The following is a 24,755-nucleotide window of genomic DNA, read 5'->3' as shown; positions in this document are numbered from 1 at the left end:
ATTGTTACCTAATCTTTGTGGTCCTGTTTTGTAGAGGGGCCCTGTGTTGAAGTCTAATTTTAAGATTTCATTTTAGTTTATACTCTGCTCACATGGTTTAAACTGTGCTCACATGGTGCATACTGTGCTCACATTGTGCATATGGATAAATAATGTGCAGAATATTTGGGCCAGGTACTGGTTGGTTTTTAGGTCTTGGGCATAGAATGGAGGAGGCAAAAGGGTCCAAGCAGCAAATTCTTTCTCCAGGGGCCACCTAATGTTAATCCAGCCATGCTGTTGGATATTTCACAATAATACATCATATTTTTTAGACAATCATATGTTTTAAATGTAAAATCTGGATCTGCAAAGTCATTTGTAACTCTAGCTGTCAGACAAATGTAGTGGGAAAGAAAAAAAGGTAAAAAGTGGAATATTGCTTTCTGAAATGTGGTGAAGTAGAAGTATTAGTGAAATGATCTAAAAATTGTACTTAAGTACAGTATTTGAGAAAATGTACTTTGTTGCTTCCTACCACTGCTATTGAAAATGATTTTATACATCAACATCAACAAAAACATCACTTTAGCTGTGCCATTTTAATGTAAAGTTAAAAAGTGTGTTTGTTGCCTGATGTCTGTAGCGTTAACGGTCCAATCTGCGTTTTTAACATCACTAGTTTTATGAATAAAATATACTGTAGACCCATAGAGCCTGGACATGCATCTGGGTCCAAGGCATCCAAGTCTTTGCTGCTCAGTGGTCAAAGATAATATGTCTATTTGACTGCCCCTAAGGCTAAATGTGTTGTACATGGATCAGGGATGCTAATAAAAGCATGCCATACTCCCCTCTAGTGTTAATATAAAGTGCTGCAAGTTATTTTTCATGTGCTGATGCCTTCAGCTCCAGCTGAACAGAACTGCTTCTACAGGTATAATTAAATCAACATTTTCAAAAAGCTTGCATATCCCAGTTCCCTCAACACACTGAACTCACACTGATTCTCAGCCTCTGACAAAGTGACAAAAGAAGTCATTTCTGCAGGAATGCCATGTTTCCATATCAAATCTAACTAATATTGGTGTGCATGCATCACTGCAATTCAAGCCTTAATCCAAATCACAGAAATTTATTTGGATGCAAAATCTGTATTATGCAAGGAAAAGCAACATCAGAGGATGCATATTTACAAGAAACAATGCACGTTAGTAATCACACATTGGCATGGACAGTGTCAACAGAAATGTACTGTACATTAAAATTGGATGTACTGTTGAAAAGCAAGAAAAAGGGGCAAGGTAAATGAGGATATGGCTGTGCTTCCACAATAGGAAGATGTTTAAGTCAATGGTGATATGTAAATGATCAGCCAAACTAGAACCAAAATACAGTGACACACCTTCAATGGTGTCATTAAAACATGAAAGCACTTAAGTCACTGAGTAGTGTGTTTTGGAACATTGGACATGCTTTATTTCAGAACTTTTCACAATTTATTTAAACATCTCACATATACAAAATAGGTACAATAGACTTTGTGGTTTCATTTTTTGAGAGAGAGAGAGGCCGCCTAAAAACCATTCAGAATTTGATGAAATATGTGCTGTCAGTATGAACACTCGGTGTGGGGTTTGAAGAGTAAAAAAAGCCTGAACAAAAAACCAAACCAAAAAAAAAAAAACCTTCTAGACAAAACAAAAAAGAACAAAACAAAATGAAACAAAACAAAAACCAGACATCAGGTTTAGGAACATTCCACCTGCTTAAAGTGGGGGAGTATCAGGGGACGAATGCAAGACTCCTCACACAGGTCAATACAAAGTAATACAGTAAAAAGTGGTTTGCTCCACAGCTGCATATTAGCACCATAGATCGCTGCTTCAAGTAACTGAGCACCTTCCGATACGGGACAAAGCTTGAAGCATTAGAAGTCTTAACATCTCTGTTGTGGACCCAGGTTTTGTCAATAGTATTTTCTTTAGGTACAGGCATGAGGTAGTTTAAACCTTTTTTTCATGGAAATTGTGGTTTTAAACCTCCTCCTTGGAAGATATACAAAGACCACAAAGTGATGCATACTTTCAGCGTTTTTATTACACTTCTTTTATTTTTTACAAAAGGATGACATGATGTCCCACAACAAGGTGTTTTCCCGCGTCCCTTTGGGTTGCTGTATTAATTTGCATTGCACAAACGCTCCGTTCAGTCCGTTCAGTCCTCTCAGATAGTTGCCCATCTTAAGCAAGTGGATGCGCAGAGAGAAATCAGCATTCAGTATAAAAAAACAACACAGAAAGAAGGGCAGAGATTTTGTTTTTTCGTTCTTTCTCTCTTTTTGGTGTTAATTTATCATGAGTCTATTTATTTGAAACAGACTGGGCCAATGTCCAAACCAAACTCCTGATCAGCTCCACCAATGTCCAAAGGTGCAATGTCGAGGATGGGCAGGCGAGATGGTTTATTTGTTCTGTACTCAATCACTGTCTTGCTCCATTCACCAGTGTGTCTCTGCAGGTGTAAGGAAAGAAAAGGAGAGACCTCGTTTTAGAATAATAAAATAGAATAATAATACAAATCACACAGCCGTAAGACAAAATACCTCTGGCTTGTGACACCAAAATTGCATTCATTTAGCAGTTTATGAACAGAATAATTTCTTTCTCATGAGGAAGAATGAAACTGAAGCAAAGAAGGTAACAGTAATGACCAAAGCAAAGAGCTACTCACAGTGCAGCCATCCTCCAGCACGGAGAAGGTGAAGCGGCTGTTGCCCTCGGCCCTCAGCTCCACATCGTTGGAGCCCTGGAGCACCACAGCCTTCTTCAGGTTTCCGCTCTCACCATCCATGTAGGCAACGCTGTTCTTGCAGTGGTAGGTGATGTTCTGGCTAGCCTGGTTGGACAGCAGGCGCATGAAGGCGAGCTGGGTGGCCATGCTCTGGGGGCTGAGGGTCTCATCGTTGTAGGTAAACTGCATGGAGGAAAGAAGGACAGTCAATATTTCGAATATAGAAAATATCACCTCTGTTATTTGTTATTTCCTGGTCTTGTGTGATGTTAAATATGTCTCCTCTCAGTAGACGCTCACCTCAGTACCACCGTTGATGGTCTCTCCGAACCAGACGTGCTTCTTGCCCGCGGTGCTTCTGTACCAGTTCTTCTGGGCGATGCTCTCAGGGTGGGCATAGATGCAGGTCTCGCGGGTGGTGAAGTCGCAGAAGACCTTGATGGCATCATTGGTGCAGCCCTGGTTGGGGTCAATCCAGTAGAATCCTACAGGGCAGGAAAAAGAGAGTCAAACTGATGGAAAGAGAGTTTTTTACTCTTACGACATATGTGCTCCAAAAGACATCCATACCTTACAAAATAAAGGGGTATATATGCCCCACGGTGCTATCAGATTAAGTTGAGCTTACCGCTGCTCCACTCGGGGTGGCTGAGCTTGATGTCACGGCAGGTGCGGGCAGGGTTCTTCCTGGATCCCTCAGGGGTGAGCAGGTTCTCGATCTGAGTGTTGAGGGACTTGATGGTGGCATCAACCTCATAATCCTTGGCTCTCAGAGCGGGCTGATCAGCTCTGTACTCATCATATCCAGAGACATCATATCCACCACCAGCGGGGCCGGGAGGTCCGGGCAGACCGGGAGATCCAGGAGGACCCTGATATGGATAAGACGAGAGTGGACTGATTTGTAGGTCACAGTTGCAGTTGGATCCCTTGCATGTACAGTGGAGCTGAACTGTCTGGTTTACAAAATTACCAAATTATGTATATGCTTACAACAGGTCCAACGTATCCAGGGGGTCCGCGAGCACCAGGAGAACCAATAGTACCATGGGAACCAGCTCTGCCATCCTTACCAGGGGGTCCATGGGGTCCAGCAGGTCCCTGAAGAGGAAATCACCACATGACACAGTCAAACATTTGCCTTTTTTGGAAATCCTGTATCACATATGACTGCAAATTACAGTATCCTGTATTTGGTACTTTAGTGATTATGAGAAGAAGAAAACACAACAGAGAAAATTCAGAATGTTATGAATGTTCTGTCACCTTTAGAAATGTTATCAGGTACTGGAGCTCTGAATGTGGTTCATCATATTATAATGAACACTCCTAGATACCTTCTCTGCTGTGGTATCTGCCCTACTGACCTAAAAGCTCACATGGGACATGGTTCCTCTCTGAATACAGGTGGAACAAGAAAACCAGTGGTGTATTGTGGGTTATTAGGATTCCACTCACTCTGGGTCCAGCAGGTCCAGCAGGTCCAGCAGGTCCAGTGTCTCCAGAGGGTCCCTGTGGTGAGAGAAAGTGCATCACTGAATGACATTGTAGTGACAGTGTTAATAAGATTTTCTCTGTATGCAGTGTTTACATCAACCCTGTGATGCATTTGGTATCCATGTGTATTAGGTAAAGATCAGCACATGTAGCTGTACTGTATGTTTACATATATTTTTTGTGCACTATGATGGCGTGCAGACACTCACAGAAGGTCCAGGCATTCCCTGGAGACCAGCATGTCCACGCAGACCCTTCATGCCTCTCTCTCCCTTTTCTCCAGCAACTCCCTTCTCACCACGGGTTCCAGCAGGTCCCTATAACACACACACACGCACATGCACCCAGTCAGAAACATCATGTTGCTAGATTGGGATACAATTTTCATGCAGACATGAAAACGTTATGTGTAATGGATGTGGAACATTGGTGTACTTTTTTCTGTTTCTATGACTATACTTACAGCGGCACCTCTAGCTCCAGCGGGGCCGGCAGGTCCAGCGGGACCAGCTGGGCCCTATAAAGGAAAGACAAGAATAAAAGGATGAATGAAGCAAGCTGATTATTGTAGATGTTGTAAATGGTAATTCAGCAATGAAAATAATCTGTCTAGTAGTTAATCCATTTTGACCTTGTTGCTGGTTATACTTACAGACTCGCCACGATTTCCAGGTCTGCCAGCAGCTCCAGTGGGTCCAGCAGGTCCGGGGGCACCAGCAAGTCCCATGGAACCAGCAGGTCCGGGCTCACCACGGTCTCCCTAAACATGGTGAAAAAGGGCAGATGCAGGTCAGAGCACAGCATATGTGTGTGTACAAACATGCTCTAAGGTGTATGAAAGGGCATTACCTTGAATCCAGGAGAACCAGGACGACCAGGAGGTCCATCGTTACCAGGGTTACCCTGTAGATGGCAAAGTATATTACAGTTTACATAAAAGTTTCCGCTATTGTATCAGGTTGTTGTGGGTAAACCATGACATCATACTTACATTTACAAGTCAAGTCATATTTAAGTCGAATAAAAGTACTCATTAAACTACTTGTAATAGGCATGTTCAGTCCTTACCTCACGTCCAGCCTCTCCCTGGGGTCCTGTCATACCAGGCAGGCCAATGTTGCCAGGGGGACCACGGGCTCCAGGGGGACCAGGAGGTCCAACTCTACCAGGCTCTCCCTGTGATAGGACACAGAGAAAATCACTGGGTCAAATACAGTCAAAAGCTTTATATTGTACATGATGCAATGCATGTTTGACCTTGTGGTTGATCTTTTCTTTAGCAAAGGTGCATGTGTTCACTCAAATTAGCCTGCAAAATGGGCATGGTGACAGTAACTATCCACACATTTGTGTGATCTTTTGAGTTTCCTAACACACATGCATATTTAAAATCTTGCCTGCATGAAGTCCACTGTCAACTTAATTCTGTTTTTTAAACATTTCACACTTGTGTATTAATTTTTTTAACCGATAAAATTCAACTGCCAGTACACATTTGGGACAATTCCATCATGTTGGAGATGAAGGCTTTTATATGTTTGAATGATTAAAAAAAACATGGTTCTGAAGTGGTCATAGTACAGGTGAATCCTTTGGGGGTACTATAAGTATTAATTTGTACTTACCAAACCACCAGCACCACCAGGTGAACCACGATCTCCTCTAGCACCAGGCAGACCAACGAATCCCTGAAGTCCAAGAGGACCACTGGTTCCCGGAGAACCAGGAGCACCCTAAACACACACAGGCCACATATCAATGGATCTATGGATCATAATACTGATATAAGCTCAGTTTTATCCAACTGATGTTGTTTTCCAAATCTCAGTATTCCATAGTCTCATCATAACAGAGCTATAACTTACAGGAGGACCAGACTCTCCAGAGGGTCCCTTATCTCCAGCTGGGCCAGGTGGTCCAACCATACCCTGCTCTCCAGAAGGACCACTGGGACCAGGATCACCACGGAGACCACGAGGACCATCCTTACCAGCGGGACCAGCGAGGCCAGGGGGTCCAACAATACCCTAAGAAGGGAAGAAAAGGAGAATGGGTTAATGTCAAATGTGTGTGTGTGTGTGTGTGTGTGTGTGTGTGTGTGTTTGGGGAGTGGGGTGTGAGGGTAGTTATATGTGTGTGTGTCTTTAATAATGATTGTAAATATAAAATTGATACTCACAGCGGGACCAGCAGCACCAACTCTGCCAGCAGCACCAGGGAAACCAGTCAGACCCTGACATCGGAAACACACACAATCAAAGATTATATACAGTGGCCATCAAAAATGTGTGTTGTTATCTGTTTGTATGTGTCTATGTGTGTGTGACTGATGTGGACATCAGAGATAAGATATGGGTATTTTCTGGCCATAAAAATAAATCAAAGAGCAGAAAGAACACAAAATGTTCTACTTCATTACATTTACATTTTTGAAATTTCAAAATGGATGGCTTTGTGGCTGTGAGGTGAGGTTTAAGGTGTAGTAAGGAGTACTGCTACAGCCTGCAACCTCATTTATTCTCAATAATAGAGCCAAGGAACCCATTTATGGAAGGCAAGAGCACCAAATGTATGAGTTTGTGGCTCAAGATGCAGGAAAAAGCATCTTCATGGTGCTTGTTGTGGGAAACTGACAGTTAAGAAATAGGATTACAAAAAGCCAATGGTCATCCTTTGACTTTCTAATTTGGTAAAAATACAACTTTGACATTTCTAATTAAATTTGCTCATTATAGGTTTGATTTTAATTTCCAGTCACTACATGCTCTGGTAGCTTTTACTTGATTTGAAAGGGCTGAAGTGAACTTTTTTGTCCACCTGCCACTGGCTGATGGATTACAAAATCTACCAGCCACTTTCTTTTTTTAACTGCTGTTGATATGTGCTACCTATTGAGATGTGCTGCTTAGCGGTTCTGTGCATGACCCACAATCTCCCTGAGATCTTAAATAGAGATATTATAATATAGTATTTCAACATGCTCTCCATATTCCTACACTTTACATGGAGTGAGTAGTGGTGTAATATAAAATGATTCGGTAGCGGGAGCATTATTTGATAGGGGATATTGGTCTAATGCTTACCCCTGTTTAAAATCAAAAAACATAAATAAAGACGTTGTAATACTGCAAGAGTTATATCTTTATGGGATATTCACACCTGGAAATAAGGTAGAATTTTTTGACAAGGCAGCATAAATCGTCAGAACACCGGCAGTGCAACTTAGTGATGTATAGCCTATTTTATTTCTTAAGGTAAATATTTAAACTCTTAAGGAAAATACAGATATTCTCTCTCTCTCTCTCTCTCATACACACACACACAGTAGGTGTAGTGCTATTTGTTCAAGTACCGAAGCGCACCTATGACGCACGCGCACGGTTAAGTTGTGGCTCGTTTCGAACCTGCAACTTTTAAGGTCTTTCTTGCATGCTACTCAATGCATGACTTGATGTCATTAATCAAGCAACACACCTTAAATGTGAACCCCTGCAATGAAAAGCCACATTGTTTTTCTGTGTCTCCTCGTTAAAGTGTCTGAGTAAAACAAGCAGACTCGCAATTCAATCTGCATTGTGGACTGTCACAAATCTCTCTGTTATGCTACTTTTATTTACCTGCCACCGTGGCTGGTAGGTTGAGCAAATTCACCCGTCACTACACAAAATTACCCGCATTTGGCGGGTGGCTGGTGCTAATTTCCACCCCTGGTGTGTGCTGCATGTAAGTGCAACAGTGATTAAATCTGTGTTTAAGTATGCTGCCATGTTTTTATGCATCTTACATGCTTATGGATACAATAAGTGTAATCAGGAGGAATTATTTTTTATGTTTCAGTACTCACAGCAGGACCGTTGTCTCCACGAGCACCAGCAGGTCCAGCAGCGCCAGCAGGACCCTAGATAAACAGACAAAGCAATCACAGACCATTCCATATTAGCATTACTTATATCTCATCCGAGTTTATAAACTACAATCCTACATTTTATCCCAGAGGTGTTTCATATAATCTGAATGCAAAGCTACAGTAGTACTACAGTATCTGAAATTTTATGTCATCACAAAGAGAATACTCTCACTATATCCTGATGCAATTTTAAAGCCTGCCTGATATCTAACTTTCTGCTGCTTTCTAAATCACAGTCCATATCAGACCTATCCCTGTCAGATTAGATTTGCCAAGTAGCAATGCAAGTGTGTGTATGTCCAGTGTAAATGGTACTAACAGCAGGTCCAGACTGTCCAGCGGGTCCAGCAGGGCCAGCGGGGCCAGTTTCTCCCTTTACTCCGGCAGGTCCACGCTCTCCTCTTGCTCCGGTCTGACCATCAGCACCCTGTAGGGAGGAAGAGTAATGGGGCTGGATCAATAGCTGGACAATTGTGTGTGTGTACATGTATTTGTGTGTTGATTTGTGCCATAGTGGACAGGACAGGATTTGTGTATATAGTATCGCAAGGTGATTGACTGCTGGCTTACAGGGGGTCCGGCGAATCCGGGAGCTCCAGCAGGTCCAACCTCTCCACGCTCTCCCTGTGGACAACAAGCAGTCGGTCAGAAAGACTGTTTATATTGTTCATAATAGCTGTATGTTGTCTTCATCAGATTCTTCATCTGATATTTATGCCAACAGGTTATTTAGGGTGAATATGGTAAAACTTACAGGGGGTCCACGGGGTCCAGCGGGGCCAGCAGGTCCGAAGGAACCACTCTCACCCTGGACGAGAGAACAGTGAGTGTTCAATTAGCTAAGCATTGTTCCATCCATCCATCCATTCATAAACACATAGGAAATATTTTGTCAGCATCAGCATTGTTTTACATGTACTCTGTTAACTTTTGTAGATTTACTTATAGCAGTAGAATCTGCGAAAAAAAGTTTTGCTTGTCTGATTATTCAAAAACAAAAAAGTCAACAGCTAATAAATTTGAAAACTTGATGAGGTGATGTGAATGCTACAAAAGGTAATCTATTTGTTTTCCTTTACTATGCCATGTAATGCAAATGTAGTGTCATTGTTTTCGTTGTATTTCTGCCTCCGTCAGTTTCCTAGAGAGGCCAAAATGCAGTAAACAATGCAATAGCATGAAAATATTTCAAATCTATCAAAGTTGTCCATTTATTTATTACCACTGCTCTCCTAGATTAAGTTATAGTTGAGACATTGCTGTAATATTATAAAACAGCCATCAGGTGGCAGTGTTGAGGTTCTAGCTTCAGATATAATTCTACAGTGGGGGTAGAGGATATGGGATATGGAGTCGGGTTGGTCAGCCAAGAGAGAATTTCTGGCAGTGATTTGATCTCAACAGCACATCTGGATGGTTTTCTTTTGTAGGTCACTGGCACGAGAGTCTGTCGGCCATCTTGAATAATGTCGGCCATTTTTAGGTCGTAACAAAGCTCAATAACATTAATTAATCTGTGTTACAGTGTACATCCTAAACACCTTCATTCTAATGGCTTATGTCGTTATTTGTTAAATAATATGCACACATTAGCTACTTACCTTATCACCATTAGCTCCGGTGGGTCCAGGGGGTCCAGCGGGTCCAGGCATACCCTAGAAAGAGAGAGGAGAGGACACTAAGACCAAGGCTCTGGCTGCTACACTCAAACTAATAGAGTGAATGGCTACGATTTTCATATCTAGTGCCTAAAGAAGAAATAGAGAGTTTTAACTTACACGGGAACCATCTCTGCCAGCATTGCCATCAGGTCCTCTGTGTCCAGGCTCTCCCTATAGGAGAGAGAGGAAGAGGGTGGAAGACAGGGAGTGATAGAGAAGAAATACATTCTCATTAACAAACGTGAGTTATTTTGAGGGATAAAATCACGCTTTATTTACAGATTTATGGAACTTACCTTCTCTCCCTTGCCTCCAGGAGCACCAGCGGCTCCACGCTCACCAGGCATGCCACCAGGTCCCTGGTGTCCAGGACCACCAGCAGCTCCAGCAGCACCAGGCTCTCCCTGGAAATGGACATGACAAACTATGGTTAATTTTTGTATAAAAAACACATGCTTCTATTAATACATTATCTCACATATTAGCTTGGCATTGATATTATTTTTGATGATACTCAAAATAGCAAATAAATAAACAACCCTTATCTGCTACACTAAAGCATATGTGTAGAATTTATTCAGCACTGATCTGATGGCAGTAAACTCTGCTACCGTTTCTGTGCTCAACATTTTCATCTATAACCTTTGCTTCTTACATTGTCCACGGCTGGGCACGGTCATGGCATCATCTTACCTTGCCACCATCGATTCCGGGGGCTCCAGCAGGTCCACGGGGTCCCATTGATCCCTGAGGTCCACCAGCTCCGGCAGCACCAGGGTTACCACGCTCTCCCTGGAGGAACACACAGAGGGAGTTAGTGTAATGTCTTCGACTACTCAGCTATTCTATTTGATTGGTTTTAGCATCTTACTAAACTTGAAAAATTGTTGCGGCTACTAGAAAATAATGGGTCTTGATTCATTTAATGCAAACAGACCCAGAATGACTTCATTCATCCTGAATATTAAGTAAGATCTAAGAAAGGCTCCGTAGTAGTGTGAACTTCCAATAACACCGCATGTGCTCTGGAAAACAAAAGCATGAACTTACCTTGGCACCAGCAGGTCCAGCAACTCCCTGGTCTCCTGGGATGCCCTGTAGAGACACAAAAGGAGGGTTAGATATGTACTGCTTATTCTACAATTTATGTGGTTTGATTGTACTACATGGGAGTTTGTGTGTTACTTACTCTGTCTCCGGGCTTGCCAGCCTCTCCAGCACCTCCAGCGGGACCAGGCAGACCCTGAAAATATCAAGCCGCAACATCAGGACCAATGGACTCAACAGACACTGATATCTAAAAAGTACACCTGAAGTACAGGTAATACAACAAATTTTTTCTGGTGTTAATAAAACCTCTCCGGGAAATAGGTTTTAATATTTTTTATAATGAGCAGGCAATTTGCAAACTACTAGCTTGGACATGCACAATATGATTGATGCATCAATCTTCATTTGGCTGTACAGGATGTATCTGCTTCTGAGTGTTTTTTTTTATTCTTATAGTGAATGGCAACCAGAAATCACAACATTGGCCTGAGGGGCAGTAAAATGATGTACTCCCTCAGTAAATTTGCTCTAAATTGCTGGTTTATAAAGAGTAAGATTATGGATCCAAACCTGGAAGCCAGGAGCTCCAGAAGGTCCCTGCTCTCCCTTCTCACCAGGACCACCCTGTAGGGAGAAAGAGAGAAGAAAAATGTTACAAATAGCACATTGATGTTCATAGTAACAAAATCATATCATATATGTTGTATGTATTTGTTGGAAAAAAGGGGAAACTACTATTAACTGAGGGCGATTTGAATGCTGTATATAAGGGTACTTACAGCAGGTCCAGCGGCGCCAGTGGCTCCGTTGTTGCCATCAGCTCCAGGGGCTCCCTAAACACAAGGGTAGGAACATGATGCCATGTTATAACAACTGACAAATCACAGGGTTAAAATATTTAGAAAACGCTTCATCAGTGAGTTAAAGTGGAATATGTAGAGCACTTACTCTCAGTCCAGTGGGGCCAGTGGCTCCCTTGTCTCCAGGCTTGCCAGCCTCGCCCTGAAGGAGGTCAAAGGTAGGTTAAGCACAGGTTATGATATGATGATGAACTTGAAAAACAAAAAAAAGGATATCGTTCCAAGTGCTCATTTTCCAGTCTTTATTTCTACTTACAGAAGGTCCCTTGGGTCCGGGGAAGCCAATGTTTCCGGGCTGGCCTCTAGGTCCAGTTGGGCCGGGAGGTCCAGAGCGGCCATCCTGTCCAGCAGGACCCTGAAGGAGGAAACAGGAAGTACAGCAGGAGGTCATTTTAACTGCATGTATTTGAGCAAATATGAACATAAACAATGTATGTGTCCTGAAGTAAAATTTGGGAAGATTATTAACAATAAATTCTGCTTCAGTGTAAAATTCAGATTTACTCACAGAAGGTCCCTCTTTTCCCGGGGGTCCGGAGCTTCCGGGGCTTCCTGGGAGACCCTGTAGAAAATAAACATTGGTAAGTCATTAAGATGTATGTCCTTAATTTGTACTATTACTATTGTAGCTGACCCCTTGTTCCAACTACCTTTTATCAAAATCTTGGGTTTAATCATCCACACAAGGCAAATACACATTACATAATAGCCTTGTACCGAGCTATTCTAACTCAGCTATTCCAATTTGCCATAGGCCTTATCTACCTTTCAGGTGTCCTCATGATATACTAGACTCAGAAACCTCACACAGAGATCAGATCCCTCTGCCACTGTTCAAAAACAGAACTTAGCAAAAGACTCACCCTGAGACCAGCTGCGCCAGGCTCACCAGCACGGCCAGCATCTCCAGGGGGTCCACGAGGTCCAGGTGAACCGCTGGCACCACGGGCACCGGGCATACCCTACGAGAAGGAGACAAAGAAGTTGAAGAGAAATGAGGAGGAAGTATCCCCTTATGACTGAATGTTAACTATTAAATTTATTTTTTATTTAATATTTGCACTATTAAATTGCATGTTGGTGGAATGTGATTTGTTCATTGAATACTTACAATTGGGCCAGATCTTCCCTCAGAACCAGGCATACCACGACTACCAGGAGCGCCCTAAAGGAGACACACAGGCATTAGCAGGTGATTCACGTAACATAACCTCTGGATGTGGATCTGTTTGGGTACAACACAACCCCATCAGAGACGGTGGTCTGGTACTCACTCTAGCTCCACGGCTGCCAGCAGGGCCACTGGCACCAAGCTCACCAGTGGGTCCTCTCTTGCCCTCCTCACCCTGAGGTCCGGGGGGTCCTTGAGGTCCAGAGTTACCCTGAGGAAGGCAACAGAGAAGTTGAAGGGCGACGGTTATAAGCGGTGTATGTGGAGGTCTCCAAATTCAGTTTGGTTAAATTTTAAACTAAAGAACAGGATCAGGATATGAACTTACAGGTTCTCCTTTGGGACCAGAGTCTCCCTTAATACCCTGAGCACCAGGATCTCCCTAAACCAGATACAGGTAAACAGACACAATTAATGAAAAGAACAGTGTTGTGTATGTGCTGTGTGTACATCTGCATGCTTCCAAGTGGATATGTATGTTTTTTGTGTATGTGTGCGTGCGTTGGTTGTGTACTTACAGAGAGGCCTCGCTGTCCAGCAGAACCCTGAGGGCCCTGGGGTCCGGGTCCTCCTCTTGGTCCGGGGAAGCCAGGAGCTCCAGCAACACCAGGGATGCCCTAAATAACAGCCATGATGGACAGGTGAGCATCACTCAAGCCTAATTTGGAACATTGTCTTTATTTGATCTCTTCGCCATGTGCTGGTGTTTTATCATCGTATACTTTTGAATATAATATAATATATAGAGTATATATAATATTTGTAATAATTGTTGTGTGTGCAGCATGGCATAGACATAATTATTATAAACTCTGTGTGACCCTAAATGACCTTTGAGTATGCTCTAATGGTACAACTTGAGTACTTACAGCAGCTCCCTTGGCTCCATTGAGGCCATTAGCACCAGGGTTACCCTAAAGGGAAAGAACAAGAAATTATGGAATCTTATCAAAACAAATATAAAATTCAGACTGACAAATCCATTGCTACAGTTTTTGAAAGATTAAACAAGTGCACTCCAAAGCACTATGGTATGGAATATTTGATAATCATACAATGCAACTAAATGACAATATAACAGCAAAGGATTGTTTACAGGACTTTAGCAACTTAAGAAATCAGATAAGTGCATAGCAATGGCACTGCCTCCAAAGACAATCATTTAATCCTAATTTAGTATGGAACAACATACCCATAATTTTTCCAGGACAGGTCACAAGTCACAGAAAGGTGACCTAGGAGTCTGAGCAGAAACATCTTTATATACTTACAGCGGGACCAACTGGGCCAACAGCGCCATTGGTACCGGGCTCTCCTCTAGGTCCCTGAGCTCCACTTGGGCCACTAGGTCCAGCAGGTCCAATCTCTCCCTGTCAAAGACAAAAATACATCCACAATCACAAAATGAAATGAAATAAAAAAATCAATTCATTAATATCTGCAGGCTGATAATATTGTGATGAAAGCAGCATTGGTAAGTTAAATAATATATCTGTATTTCATAAGGATGTGTTGGTATGTATTTAAGTGATACAGGTATTAGTTTAAATGTCAGTGTTTGAAATGTAAGATCTTTTCATTAGTAAGTAAGTAAATAGTCTAGCATTACAGAGGCTGATACCTGTATGAACTATTCCCCTGGGGATATTATGCAAGAAGCTATTAGAATGAGGACGCTGACACAGAGTTCAGACGCTTATACTGTATGTTAATGAGAATTGTCTCCTTTTTGTGACCCTAAACATGAACCTCTCTGGGGGGATATGTTGCCAAAGGACAGGAAATGCCACATGAAGTGACATCACACTTACCTTGGGGCCGGGGCCACCGGGGAAACCTGGGGGACCAGCAGCACCAAGGGGACCCTGGGTAGAAGAACAGCAGACATCAGGATATATATAATGTAGGTCAAAGTTCACATTGAGGTCAAAGTTAATCAACACTAATGAACATTTAATGGCATAATTGCTGATACATTATATTACACGTTACCGTATTTACACATTATGATACCACTCACAAAGTACATTCTGGATAGGTATCTTGATGATACCTGCCTCTTGACTTCAATATTCACAAAAGGGATTCATTTTACTATCAGAAAAGGGTTTAAAGGGCCAATACTCACAGCAGGTCCGGCAGGTCCAACATTGCCATCAGCACCACGAGCACCAGCGGGGCCAGCAGGGCCAGCACGACCTCTCTCACCAGGCATACCGCGAGATCCCTAAAGGGAGGATGCACAAAAAACTAATGATTAACTATGGCAAACGATTAAAATGAGGAAAATTGGTAACACAGCATCCAATACGGCTGTGAGGATTCATGGTGAATGACAACAAAAGGTGAGCATGAGTATAGGATTTATTTGTCTAAGTGAGATGGGCTGCCTGAGGTTTACTAAGGTTACTAAGGTTTTGTGCGTAAATGGTGAATCTTGAACTGAATCAAACACTTACAGCCAGTCCAGGACTTCCAGAAGCTCCATGGGCACCAGACTCTCCCTATAGGACAGAGAGGAGAAGGTGGATTAGGTTGATGAGGTATCTGGAGTGAAGTGACTCAAGGTAACATGTTAACAGGTTAGATTTGAATAGAAATTTGATTGTGACAAGTGAGGTGAAAACCCTGACAAAGTACTGGTAAATGGAATTTTGGTTTGTGTGTTTCATTATTGCCACTTACACCAGAGAAACTCTCCTATGTGAAAAACATGTATCCTTGCAGAAACTACAATATATTATTAGGTTCCTGAACTCTAGCTAATCAAGAGCAAACTGAGGACTAAAATCCATGATTTCTTATCAGTAGGCCGACATCAATATTAAAACAGAAAATGGGATCCTACATGAAATAATGTACTTAGTAGGAACATTTGTTGCTGCAGTCATGAGGAAGGTGCCTTTCTTACCTTGGCGCCAGCGGAACCAGGCTCTCCCTTGCGTCCATCCAGACCAGTGTAACCCTGAAACACAGAGACAAAGTGATGATGAAAAATGTTAGTAAGGGCTAACAGACATCACATGACAGTCTGTGGGCTATATAAAGTGATAAGCAGAGGTTACAATGGAAAACTGTACTTTTATTACTACCCCTACTGTTGGTGCTAAAATGTGTTACTCCAGAAACAAGCAGACAAAAGAAGAGATTAGGGACAAAGGGAGGAGATGGGGATCCTTGTTTGATAAATCGGATTATCAAAAGAGTCAGTATGTCTATAAACAAGACATATGCTTGTTTGACCTTTATCAAGAATACATATTGACAACAAGACATCCAAAGTCTCATGTGAGACATTAAGGAAGCTTGTCTGTCTTCAAAGGTGGTTTCACAGGAAGTTTTCCATCTGGCTCTGGTTTATATGAAAGACACTTTCCAATACCTAATAGCCATGAAGTGACTTGACAGATAAGATTTCACATGAGAAATTCTCATGCAGAAACAGGGACTAAGAATCTTAAACCACCATTAGGCTCTTTCTTCTTTTTAGTTTGCTCGTCAGGAGACAGAAAAGGGAAGTTCAGTCTATAATCGCTCCCAGTGGTGCTCGTTATGGGGCACAATGCTCCAAAACATTCACGTCCACATTTTACACAGCACAGGTGAAGCTCTTTCGCCATTTTTTTGGAGCAGTTTCTCAGCTGCTTACTTCAAGCCAGTGGGATTCAGGTGATTACCACGCAGGTAAAGTTCAGGTCAAGCAGAGGAAAAGAGCAACACTCACTCTGTGTCCCTTCATTCCTGGAAGTCCAGGGGTTCCAGGGAATCCACGAGCACCCTGCAATTCAAAACAGAGAAAATATTACAAAGACATACTCCATATTTACAGTTCAGATGTCTGTTTGTATATGTTTGTGTTTCATTCTCCTTGTTCTGGAGAACGTCTCTCACCTGTGGGCCGGGGACACCTCTGTCTCCGGGCTTACCAGGTCTTCCGTTGTTACCCTGTGGGTCAGCAAAACAGACATTACTATTTGACATTTTAGCTGTAAGAAACTCCATAGCAACAACAGACAGCTGGGAAAAAAATGACAAAACTTATAAATAAAAGTAGCCCTTGAAAAGTGCTTGTAGAAACACAGATGTATACGTACGTCCTCTCCAGCTTTGCCAGCGGGTCCAGGGGGGCCACGAGCACCAACAGGGCCCTTTGGAAAGAAATCCAGATAAGTTAAGATCTCAAAGATGACAAATGAAGTGGTCCCAAAGCAATTCTAATCACATGCTAATTTGAAGAATTGTGAATATTTTGGAGGATAATCTTACAGTCTGTCCAGGCTCTCCGGGCTCACCAGGGTGTCCGGTGTGTCCCTGAGCTCCCTGTTGAATGATGAAAGAGACGCAGCAATTAGACAACATAGCAACAGCAGAGGTTAAGGGTATGAGTAGTTGGTCAGGTTTGATCAGATCACTCCATAGTTTAAATTTGCAGAGGTGTGTCTGTGAACTTACAGGGGGTCCAGGAGGTCCAGGAGGGCCTCTAGCACCCATCAAACCCTGAAAAGAAGAAAAGAGTTAATTATTATTATTCAATATCCTACCATGGATATTTACGTGTAGGTAAAGACACAAAAATAACTGACAGCTCAGGTCCAGTGAAGTCTGTATCTACTAAAGGTAGATGAATAGTGCTGTGTGTAAATGTGTGTAATGGCCTTAGTGTGTATTCATGTGAAGGAGAGGGGCCCTCACCATGGGTCCAGGGCCGGGATCAGGACCTTTTGCATCATACTGAGCAGCAAAGTTCTGTTAAACAGAAAGAAAACACTAGTTAGTCATAACAACAAACTTCTAATAATATATCAGGACTACTGGACAAGCAGAGCATTGATCAAATAAATAGCAGTAGTCAGTGTTTCTAGTAGTCCATCTACAGTATGTTATGGGCATAATACAATAATCAGCCATGAAAATATACTTCTGCAACATACTACAACAGATAATTGGTGCTTGTTTGAAAACTTAAAAGAGATTTAACTAACACTAATAGTAACCTAGTTGTGTATCATCCATGTGTTGGCCATGGTGTCAACTGGCTAAAGGACAAAAGGTCAAAGGTCATGGGGTTATGGCATGATTATTATTTTTATGAAATCAGGAATGTGTTTTATAGGATTTGTCAGTGTGACACAGCAGCCTAGCACCGCGCAGGATCACGGCCTGCAGCCCCGAATGAGCTCAATGTGTGTCAAATTCATACATCAAACATCAGATGTATTTTAATGCTTTTTCTGCACAGTTTGCATCATGAGAAATATTGTCAAATCACAGCCAGTACTGCATTAGCAAAGTTTTTGGACCACTTTTGAGATAAACACTGCAAAGACAAGCGGCTTATTTTGTGAGTATAAACAGTGGACTTACTCCTCCGAGTCCAGGGGGACCAGGTGGGCCAGCGGGGCCAGGGAGTCCAGGTTTGCCATCTCTTCCATTTGGGCCTTGAGGACCCTGTAAAACATAGATGATACAGTGAGTAAACACTGTTACTGAATGAACAGCTGCTGACAGGATGGTGTCTTGTGATTCTTAGATTATTCTATTTCATAAATGAACAGAAACATCAATACATAGATAAATAGATAAAGCTTAACCACTGAATTTGGCAATAAAATAAATGACTTCAATATCATATCCATTCACATTACTATTATTGTCCGTAAACAGTAGGCCTATGGGTGATGTAAACAAAGGGGTGTGGCCTTCTGAGGTTAGAAGGTCAAATGATGTCAACAAACACCATGCCAAAGATGCATAAAAGATTTATGACATAAAATGCTTAAATGACATATTTGGTAACAGTTGTTTGATCAAAGGCAGCAGAGTTTCACTTCAGCTTACCCTGTCACCTCGAGGTCCTTTGTCTCCTCTGGGACCCTGCAGCAGAAAAATCACTCAGTCAGACACAGAGCAGATATCTGCTTTAGCAACATGTCAGCTCAGAACTACTCCTCTAGCAAAGCATGCCACTGCGTCTAATCTAAACTACGCTAAATGCAACTAAAAGCATTTAGACATCATAAATGTGCCCTCTGGCCTTTTCCAATCTAAACCATGCTGTATGTGTCTGATATGCCACACTGTAGGTGTTAAATGACACATAAGAACAACATTTTGTGCTCACCTTGACTCTTCCCTAAATAGAAGAGAAGATAAATAAATGTAAGATTTATTTATTAAGCTTTTTAGGTTTTCTCAGGTCATTTAACATGTAGGCTATATCGAAACATTCGACTTCCTTATGTTTTGCATAAGCGTGATGATGAGTGGCAGCTAAGCGTGCAAAATATGATGTGATACTGTCACAAGAGTAGATAAAACATGCTCATACAGATACAGGAATTAAAATGAAAACACAGCAGAGCAATGTGCATGTGATATAAATGATCAACATGTGCACAGAGATGCTGAAAGAAGCAACATGATGAAGCGTTCCCAAACCAGACTCAACAACCTCTTAGCAGTAAGAGCACGTTAGTCCACGGAACAATGAAAATGTTACCAGAACCACACAGTGCGTACTGCACCTTTAAAATATTAAAATGCTGCCGCTGATGCTGCAGACACCATACTGGCAGGTGTTTCATTTCAGGCAATCTCAATTATGAGCAGGATCATTACAGCAAACACCCATCAGGTTCTGTTTAGTTACTGTCTCACACTGGTTGATAACAATTCAATCATTTTCTTTTTGTTTTGTTTTATTTGAGCTGAAGATCTCAACCTTTCCTAACAGGTCTGAGATCAGCTTTTGAAAATTGTAAATCCAAATCAAGGAGCAGAGGAAGCCTCCAAACTGACCCAAAGCCAGCTGTTAGGGATAAACCTCCCTCTGCTCCTCTCTGCTGCCCCTCAGAAAGGATCCTTTGTACCAGGCCCCATGGGTGCCTCAGAGCTGTGGTTTTAGCTTTCATTGACACAAACTTTAGCCAATAGGACCCTCACCTATTCATGGACAGGAAGGGAGAAAACTGCAAGAAATAACTTGGTTCAGGGGCAGAAATTCCTAAATGAAATGCTCTGCCATCGTTGAGATTGCTCGAATGGTCAAGACCAACCGAGAGGTCTCCTATCATGGAATACTTCACAGCGTTTGGAGGGGAAAAAAAGGCAAAGTGACAAGGTAAAGCTATCTTTCAGCAATGTCATGCTTTCATGATTTCATGCACATGTACTAACCGAGTCTGTGGCGTCGGAGAGATGAGGAGGAGGAAGAGGGAGAAGAGGAGGGTGGGGAGAGAAAAGGGAATACTCTGTTAGAACATGACAAGCATTTTTAAAGCAAAACAGTCACCTGAAAAAGAAACAATATAATTTCCATCCATCTATGTTCTTTTAAATTGTATTAACCTCTTAAGAGTTGTATTTACCTTTGCATGACAGCAAAGTCTATGAAAGTGTACACACTGGGCGAGGGGTAACTACACTATGCAGAAACAGGACCGAAGTCCTTCAAGTAGGAAATTAAAATGCAATACCCATGCTAAAGTCTAAAAACCCCATGTTGAAAGAAAGCTGCAATTTAGAGAATATTCAGCGTGAAATAGTATAGAAAGCTGGCCTTTTTGTGTGTTCTGATGGCTGTAACCTTCATATTGGGAATAAACAATGTGTCTGGGTTTGGGACTGTCAGAACATAACTACAGGTATCAGCTGTAGCTCGTAATGTTGAACAAATGCTTCTGTCATGCCTAAACCAATTAGCCTTCCCACATTGTTTATTTGCTCACAGTCTGCTTGCTTGTAGTACAAGTCTCAGCCCATGTCTAAAAGTGTAGCTGGGGACCATGTCTGCATGGTAAACTTCTTCACACTGTCTAAATCTGTAATGAATGTGAATTTCAGTGTTCAATAGCATTCCAGATAAGAAGGGTCCGGCTGCTAACAGGCCTGAACAGGTAGTCTATGCCCTTAGGACAAGAATAGTTGGCTTGCTGCTGCAAACAAGATAAGAACTACGGCATTTGTATTGGGGAATGTATGACATCTGTTATTGATGCTGTTCTGATTTGTGCTGCAGTATAATTAATACGTGCATTTTAGCCCAATTAGATTGAATTCTACCATCCAAAATTGTAAAATAGTTTTGATTTTGATTATCTGGTGACTGTATCCTTCATTCATGGCTGATGTTTGTATCTCTCATCCGCACTTTGCAGGTGGACATCAGCTCCCCTTTCTTAATCTGGACCAGCTGGTGATGGCTGGGTTTGGCTCAGCTGGGACCTCCCCATGAACTCTAACACCTCATGTCCAATCTACACCACAAGGCGGCGCACCTGGACATTCAAAGTGATGTGAGACTATTTCTCTGCCCATTTATTGTACTATAATAATGAAAACGTTGGCAAGAAGCTTCAGCTTCGATGAATGTCTAGTAATCTAATCTTTAAATTGTCTTGTGACCTAAATAATTTAAAATCACGCAATAAACTGTAACCGTAAAGTAAGTTATGCACAAGGCTAATATAAAAATAGCACAGCATTTAGTCTCACTTCTACATAAGCTTTGATAAACAGATTTGTCTCTCTTCAAAGAGGAGAAAATGTAATTGGTGCCAAGTAGATGTTTGCACCCATGGCCACCAGGGGGAGACAATGCTGTTTCATATTATATAGCTTCATTCCCTGGACGTCTGGATGGAACAATATGTACAACGCCCCACACAGTTTTTCATCCTGTGTCTAAAAGAAAATTCACATTTAACATATTTTGATGATTCCACATGCATTAAAAGTTTTGAAAAGACACTAGGCCGACTACTTTAAAGGTCTCTTTCAAAGCGAGAAAACTTTTTTTGAGGAGTGCAACTTCTCCCTCTCGGAAACTAATCAAATCATTATAATTATATCCTTGGAAAAAAAGAGTGAAGAATCCTCTGCATGAGCTCAATCCGTTGAGTTTTATTCAGCAGTGCTTTGAGCTGTCTTCAGGTTGACCTTGATGTAAGTCCCAATCAAAAGCCAAGCGCAAGATCCCCGAGAAAAAATATCCATCACAGAAAAAGAGCAGATATTCAAACTTACATTGACATGATGCTAGGTATGAAGTTACTGCAAGCAGCAACAGAATCCGGGTATCCACAAAGCTGAGCATGTCTAAATAGACATGCAGACTCCTTGTGCTGCTGAGCCCTTGTTTTTAAACCACCTTCAGGCAGGCATACAGTTGTGGTGACACGAATAACTCCAAACTTAGCACAAACCTGCTGCCGTGATGCTAGAATAATAAAGTTCTAACAGGCCTATTTATATGGCAGGAGGGTCCCTGGTCTGCGTGTCAAAAGTCAGCCCACCGGCCAATAGGAAAAGAGAAACCCAATCTGACTCCCATCCCTCTCCAGCTCAGACTCAGTCATGTGGTGCTGCATCTCCCAGCCTCCTCTCCACCAGAAACCGTTTGGCAAAGCTTTGGCGATGATGACGAGTGCAACGTTTTAATTAGATCCATTCTTTTTGAGGACGTGGACAGCGTCGAGGTTTAAAAAGGAGAAGAAGGCCTACATTTTTTCCTTTTTTACGGGTTGCAGTGAATCCGGAGTGTCAGTACTGAGATACGGACGCCGTGCATTCGACCCTTTAGTTTAGGTTTGTGCATAAAATGTGCCCGTTTTGGTGGGCATCAGTTGGCACCAAGAGGGCCCTTGTCTTCTCCGCTTCTTTGGATTTTATGGGGAAGATAACTTTTAGAGAGGTTGTAGGATTATCTATTGAATCGTTGTTGAACTATTGGAGTTCAACTGGAACGGACTTAGTGTGCCGTTTTTACGCGCAGATTTTTCACACCTCAGCCTTATCCTGCTATTGCTTTGGAAGTCATTCTAGTGACACATCTCAATAATATCTCTCATGCAGCCCAGCAGATTTTGTGTCATATTTCATTTTGTCCACACAAGTGCAAACCACATGCAGCCAGGCATTTCCTAAAGAATTCAAGAAGAAATAAAATTATATTTGTGTTCATACTTCTGGAACTTTCTGCAACACTTCTAAACTCTAAAGTTAGAGTTTATGGAATTAAAATAAACAAAAAGCACTGACGTCTTTAAGCAGTGGAATGCAGTGGTTCTCATACACTGCTGGAGCTTTAGACTGACAAAAGACAGGTGTGAAGGAGAGATCTAGTTTCAACCTCTCTCTCTCTTTCTCTCTCTCTCTCTCTCTCTCTCTGAGCAGCTCTTACCTGCCCACATGAAGAGACATGTCATCTACTTTACTACCACTCCAGCAAAACTCAGCGTGGCCCTCATACAGCCTTATATTACACCCCCACTATCCATTCCAGTGAGTAAAGCACACAGCATACATATATTCCTAAGATAAGTTAAAAGACAAATGCAGTGATGCACTCAGTGTTTAAACATTTACATGATTAACAGAAAGCATCTATTGACCACTAAAAACAAATGTATGGTTTTTATGAAGTAAAACTGACACAATATGGGCAGCCCTGTATCCTAGCTTGCTTAAAGGATAGGTTCACAATTTTTCCAAGTCACAGGAGGGATGATTACAGTAAGCAAATCCTAATGCAATGTCCTGGGCACCTGACTATTGTCTTAAGAAAGACTTCAAAAATTACTGAAACTATCCTTTAAATGGGAGAAGGTTGCTGGTTATCATTGAATAAACCAGTAAAATCAGTTCATGATTTGGCCAAGTTCAACCAGTGCTGTAAATAATCCCCCCCCACCATTCCCCCTAATCTTCTTTAACACTTCATAAAGGAGACTTGCTGCCCCCTATATTCAATAAGAAAACTAGTTGTGATCTCTCATTGCAACTTAAGTCACCAAGTCTTACTTGTTACCCTTTAGACGTTTATTTTATGAAGATCGATTTGCCTCAATAAACACAAAATATGTAAATGAGTGTGTCAGGTAGAAACAAGAAGGATCTTCACTTTGAACCCCCTCAGCAAACACGGATGGATACTTCACTGAGCTTCTGTGTGTAATGCAGATCATACTAATGAAAAGCTTGTTTCTGAATGACTTTATCATCTATTATGTATTCTAAAGCTCTGTTAGCACTAACTATTCAAGCCATTCTAAAAACGTATAGAGACAATGTAGGAGGTTACATCCTGGTTCTGCTCTTTTACAGTTTACTGATCTATATCAAAAAACTGCACAGCTCTTCTTTGCCTCCTGCTAACGGACAGGCCCTTTCCTCCCCCCTCTGTGCCAGAAAAATAAAGTAATTGTTGGACACTCCCGACAGCTTCACCTCATCCCCGAGTCAAACCAGAAAGATAGAAAGACAGAGAAAAAAAAGAAGAGGAGGGGCGAGTGAGATGAAATGTGTTTTAAAGATGGCAGAGCTCCCACTCACTGCAGAGTTACATTCTCATGTTTGCTGAGGAGCTGAAGCCTTGAAGTAGCTGGAGAGACCAGAGAGGCGGCGTAGGAAATCAAAGATGGCTGCAAAGCTCCACATCATCAGACTTTTTTCTCTTAATTCAACCACATTCCACATGAAGCAGTCAATTATGTTTAACCCCAGTGAATAGTTGCTCTTTGTAGACATTCAAAAACAGGATGTTTTTTTAAACATTTATTCGAAGATTGTTTGAAAGTATGAAAATTCAATTTATCTCATGAACATGGCAGCTGATGCAACTCAAGGAAAAACATTTTTTAATAAAATGACACCAATTTTAACAAGTTTAAAATGATCCAAAGCACCCACTGATATTTATTTGATAATACATACCAGTGACTATTTCCAAATGTTTGAATTGGCATTTTCAGTAGACCAAGCCTCTTTTCCTCAAGAATGTGAGGGTGTCCTGTGAGTCAAGAAGTTTATCACTGTGAGCAGACAGCTAGTTTAGGTTA

General features: G+C 41.8%; 1 protein-coding gene and 1 long non-coding RNA gene across 5 annotated transcripts in view; one reads left to right on the top strand and one right to left on the bottom strand.

Moving 5' to 3' along the window:
* Window positions 1–1,428: 1,428 nt before the first annotated feature.
* Window positions 1,429–22,145, bottom strand: col1a2 (collagen, type I, alpha 2). Of its 4 annotated transcripts, XM_044172769.1 has the most exons (51): window positions 21,943–22,145; window positions 20,095–20,099; window positions 19,040–19,051; window positions 18,757–18,792; window positions 18,283–18,366; window positions 17,611–17,664; window positions 17,371–17,415; window positions 17,185–17,238; window positions 17,013–17,066; window positions 16,810–16,863; window positions 16,643–16,696; window positions 15,830–15,883; window positions 15,378–15,422; window positions 15,047–15,145; window positions 14,730–14,783; window positions 14,190–14,288; window positions 13,788–13,832; window positions 13,437–13,535; window positions 13,247–13,300; window positions 13,022–13,129; window positions 12,859–12,912; window positions 12,611–12,709; window positions 12,256–12,309; window positions 12,004–12,102; window positions 11,836–11,889; window positions 11,667–11,720; window positions 11,458–11,511; window positions 11,027–11,080; window positions 10,888–10,932; window positions 10,531–10,629; window positions 10,134–10,241; window positions 9,955–10,008; window positions 9,778–9,831; window positions 8,931–8,984; window positions 8,747–8,800; window positions 8,496–8,603; window positions 8,114–8,167; window positions 6,449–6,502; window positions 6,135–6,296; window positions 5,895–6,002; window positions 5,338–5,445; window positions 5,119–5,172; window positions 4,922–5,029; window positions 4,733–4,786; window positions 4,479–4,586; window positions 4,231–4,284; window positions 3,766–3,873; window positions 3,401–3,644; window positions 3,073–3,257; window positions 2,713–2,955; window positions 1,429–2,493 (listed from the first exon to the last, which is right to left on the bottom strand). In XM_044172769.1, the coding sequence occupies exons 1-51, from the start codon at window positions 22,010–22,012 to the stop codon at window positions 2,347–2,349; spliced, it is 4,068 nt and encodes a 1,355-aa protein (XP_044028704.1). In that variant the 5' UTR covers window positions 22,013–22,145; the 3' UTR covers window positions 1,429–2,346. The 4 variants fall into 4 exon arrangements, with proteins under 4 accessions (XP_044028704.1, XP_044028707.1, XP_044028706.1 ...); XM_044172772.1 differs by lacking the exon at window positions 12,004–12,102; XM_044172771.1 differs by lacking the exon at window positions 19,040–19,051.
* The window catches only part of LOC122864955, a 22,754-nt gene continuing 17,056 nt past the window's right edge, over window positions 19,058–24,755 (top strand). Inside the window, exons 1-3 of the long non-coding RNA XR_006375358.1 lie at window positions 19,058–20,038; window positions 21,075–21,212; window positions 23,092–23,199. This is a non-coding gene — a long non-coding RNA (uncharacterized LOC122864955). The remainder of the gene's footprint in view (window positions 20,039–21,074; window positions 21,213–23,091; window positions 23,200–24,755) is intronic.

This window comes from Siniperca chuatsi, linkage group LG17 (assembly GCF_020085105.1).
Source record: "Siniperca chuatsi isolate FFG_IHB_CAS linkage group LG17, ASM2008510v1, whole genome shotgun sequence".
Classification (NCBI taxonomy): domain Eukaryota; kingdom Metazoa; phylum Chordata; class Actinopteri; order Centrarchiformes; family Sinipercidae; genus Siniperca; species Siniperca chuatsi.
The sequence above is the reverse complement of the archived record's forward strand: the minus strand, read 5'-3'. Positions and strand labels throughout refer to the sequence as shown.

Coding starts and splice junctions, on each gene's coding strand:
- col1a2 (XM_044172769.1), bottom strand. CDS start 22,012: ATGCTCAGCTTTGTGGATACCCGGATTCTGTTGCTGCTTGCAGTAACT. Junction 12,913..13,021: donor CTGGCAGCCGTGGAGCTAGA/GTGAGTACCAGA, acceptor TGTCTCCTTTAG/GGCGCTCCTGGTAGTCGTGG. Junction 11,890..12,003: donor CCGGACCCAAGGGACCTTCT/GTAAGTAGAAAT, acceptor GACCTCCTTCAG/GGCGAGGCTGGCAAGCCTGG.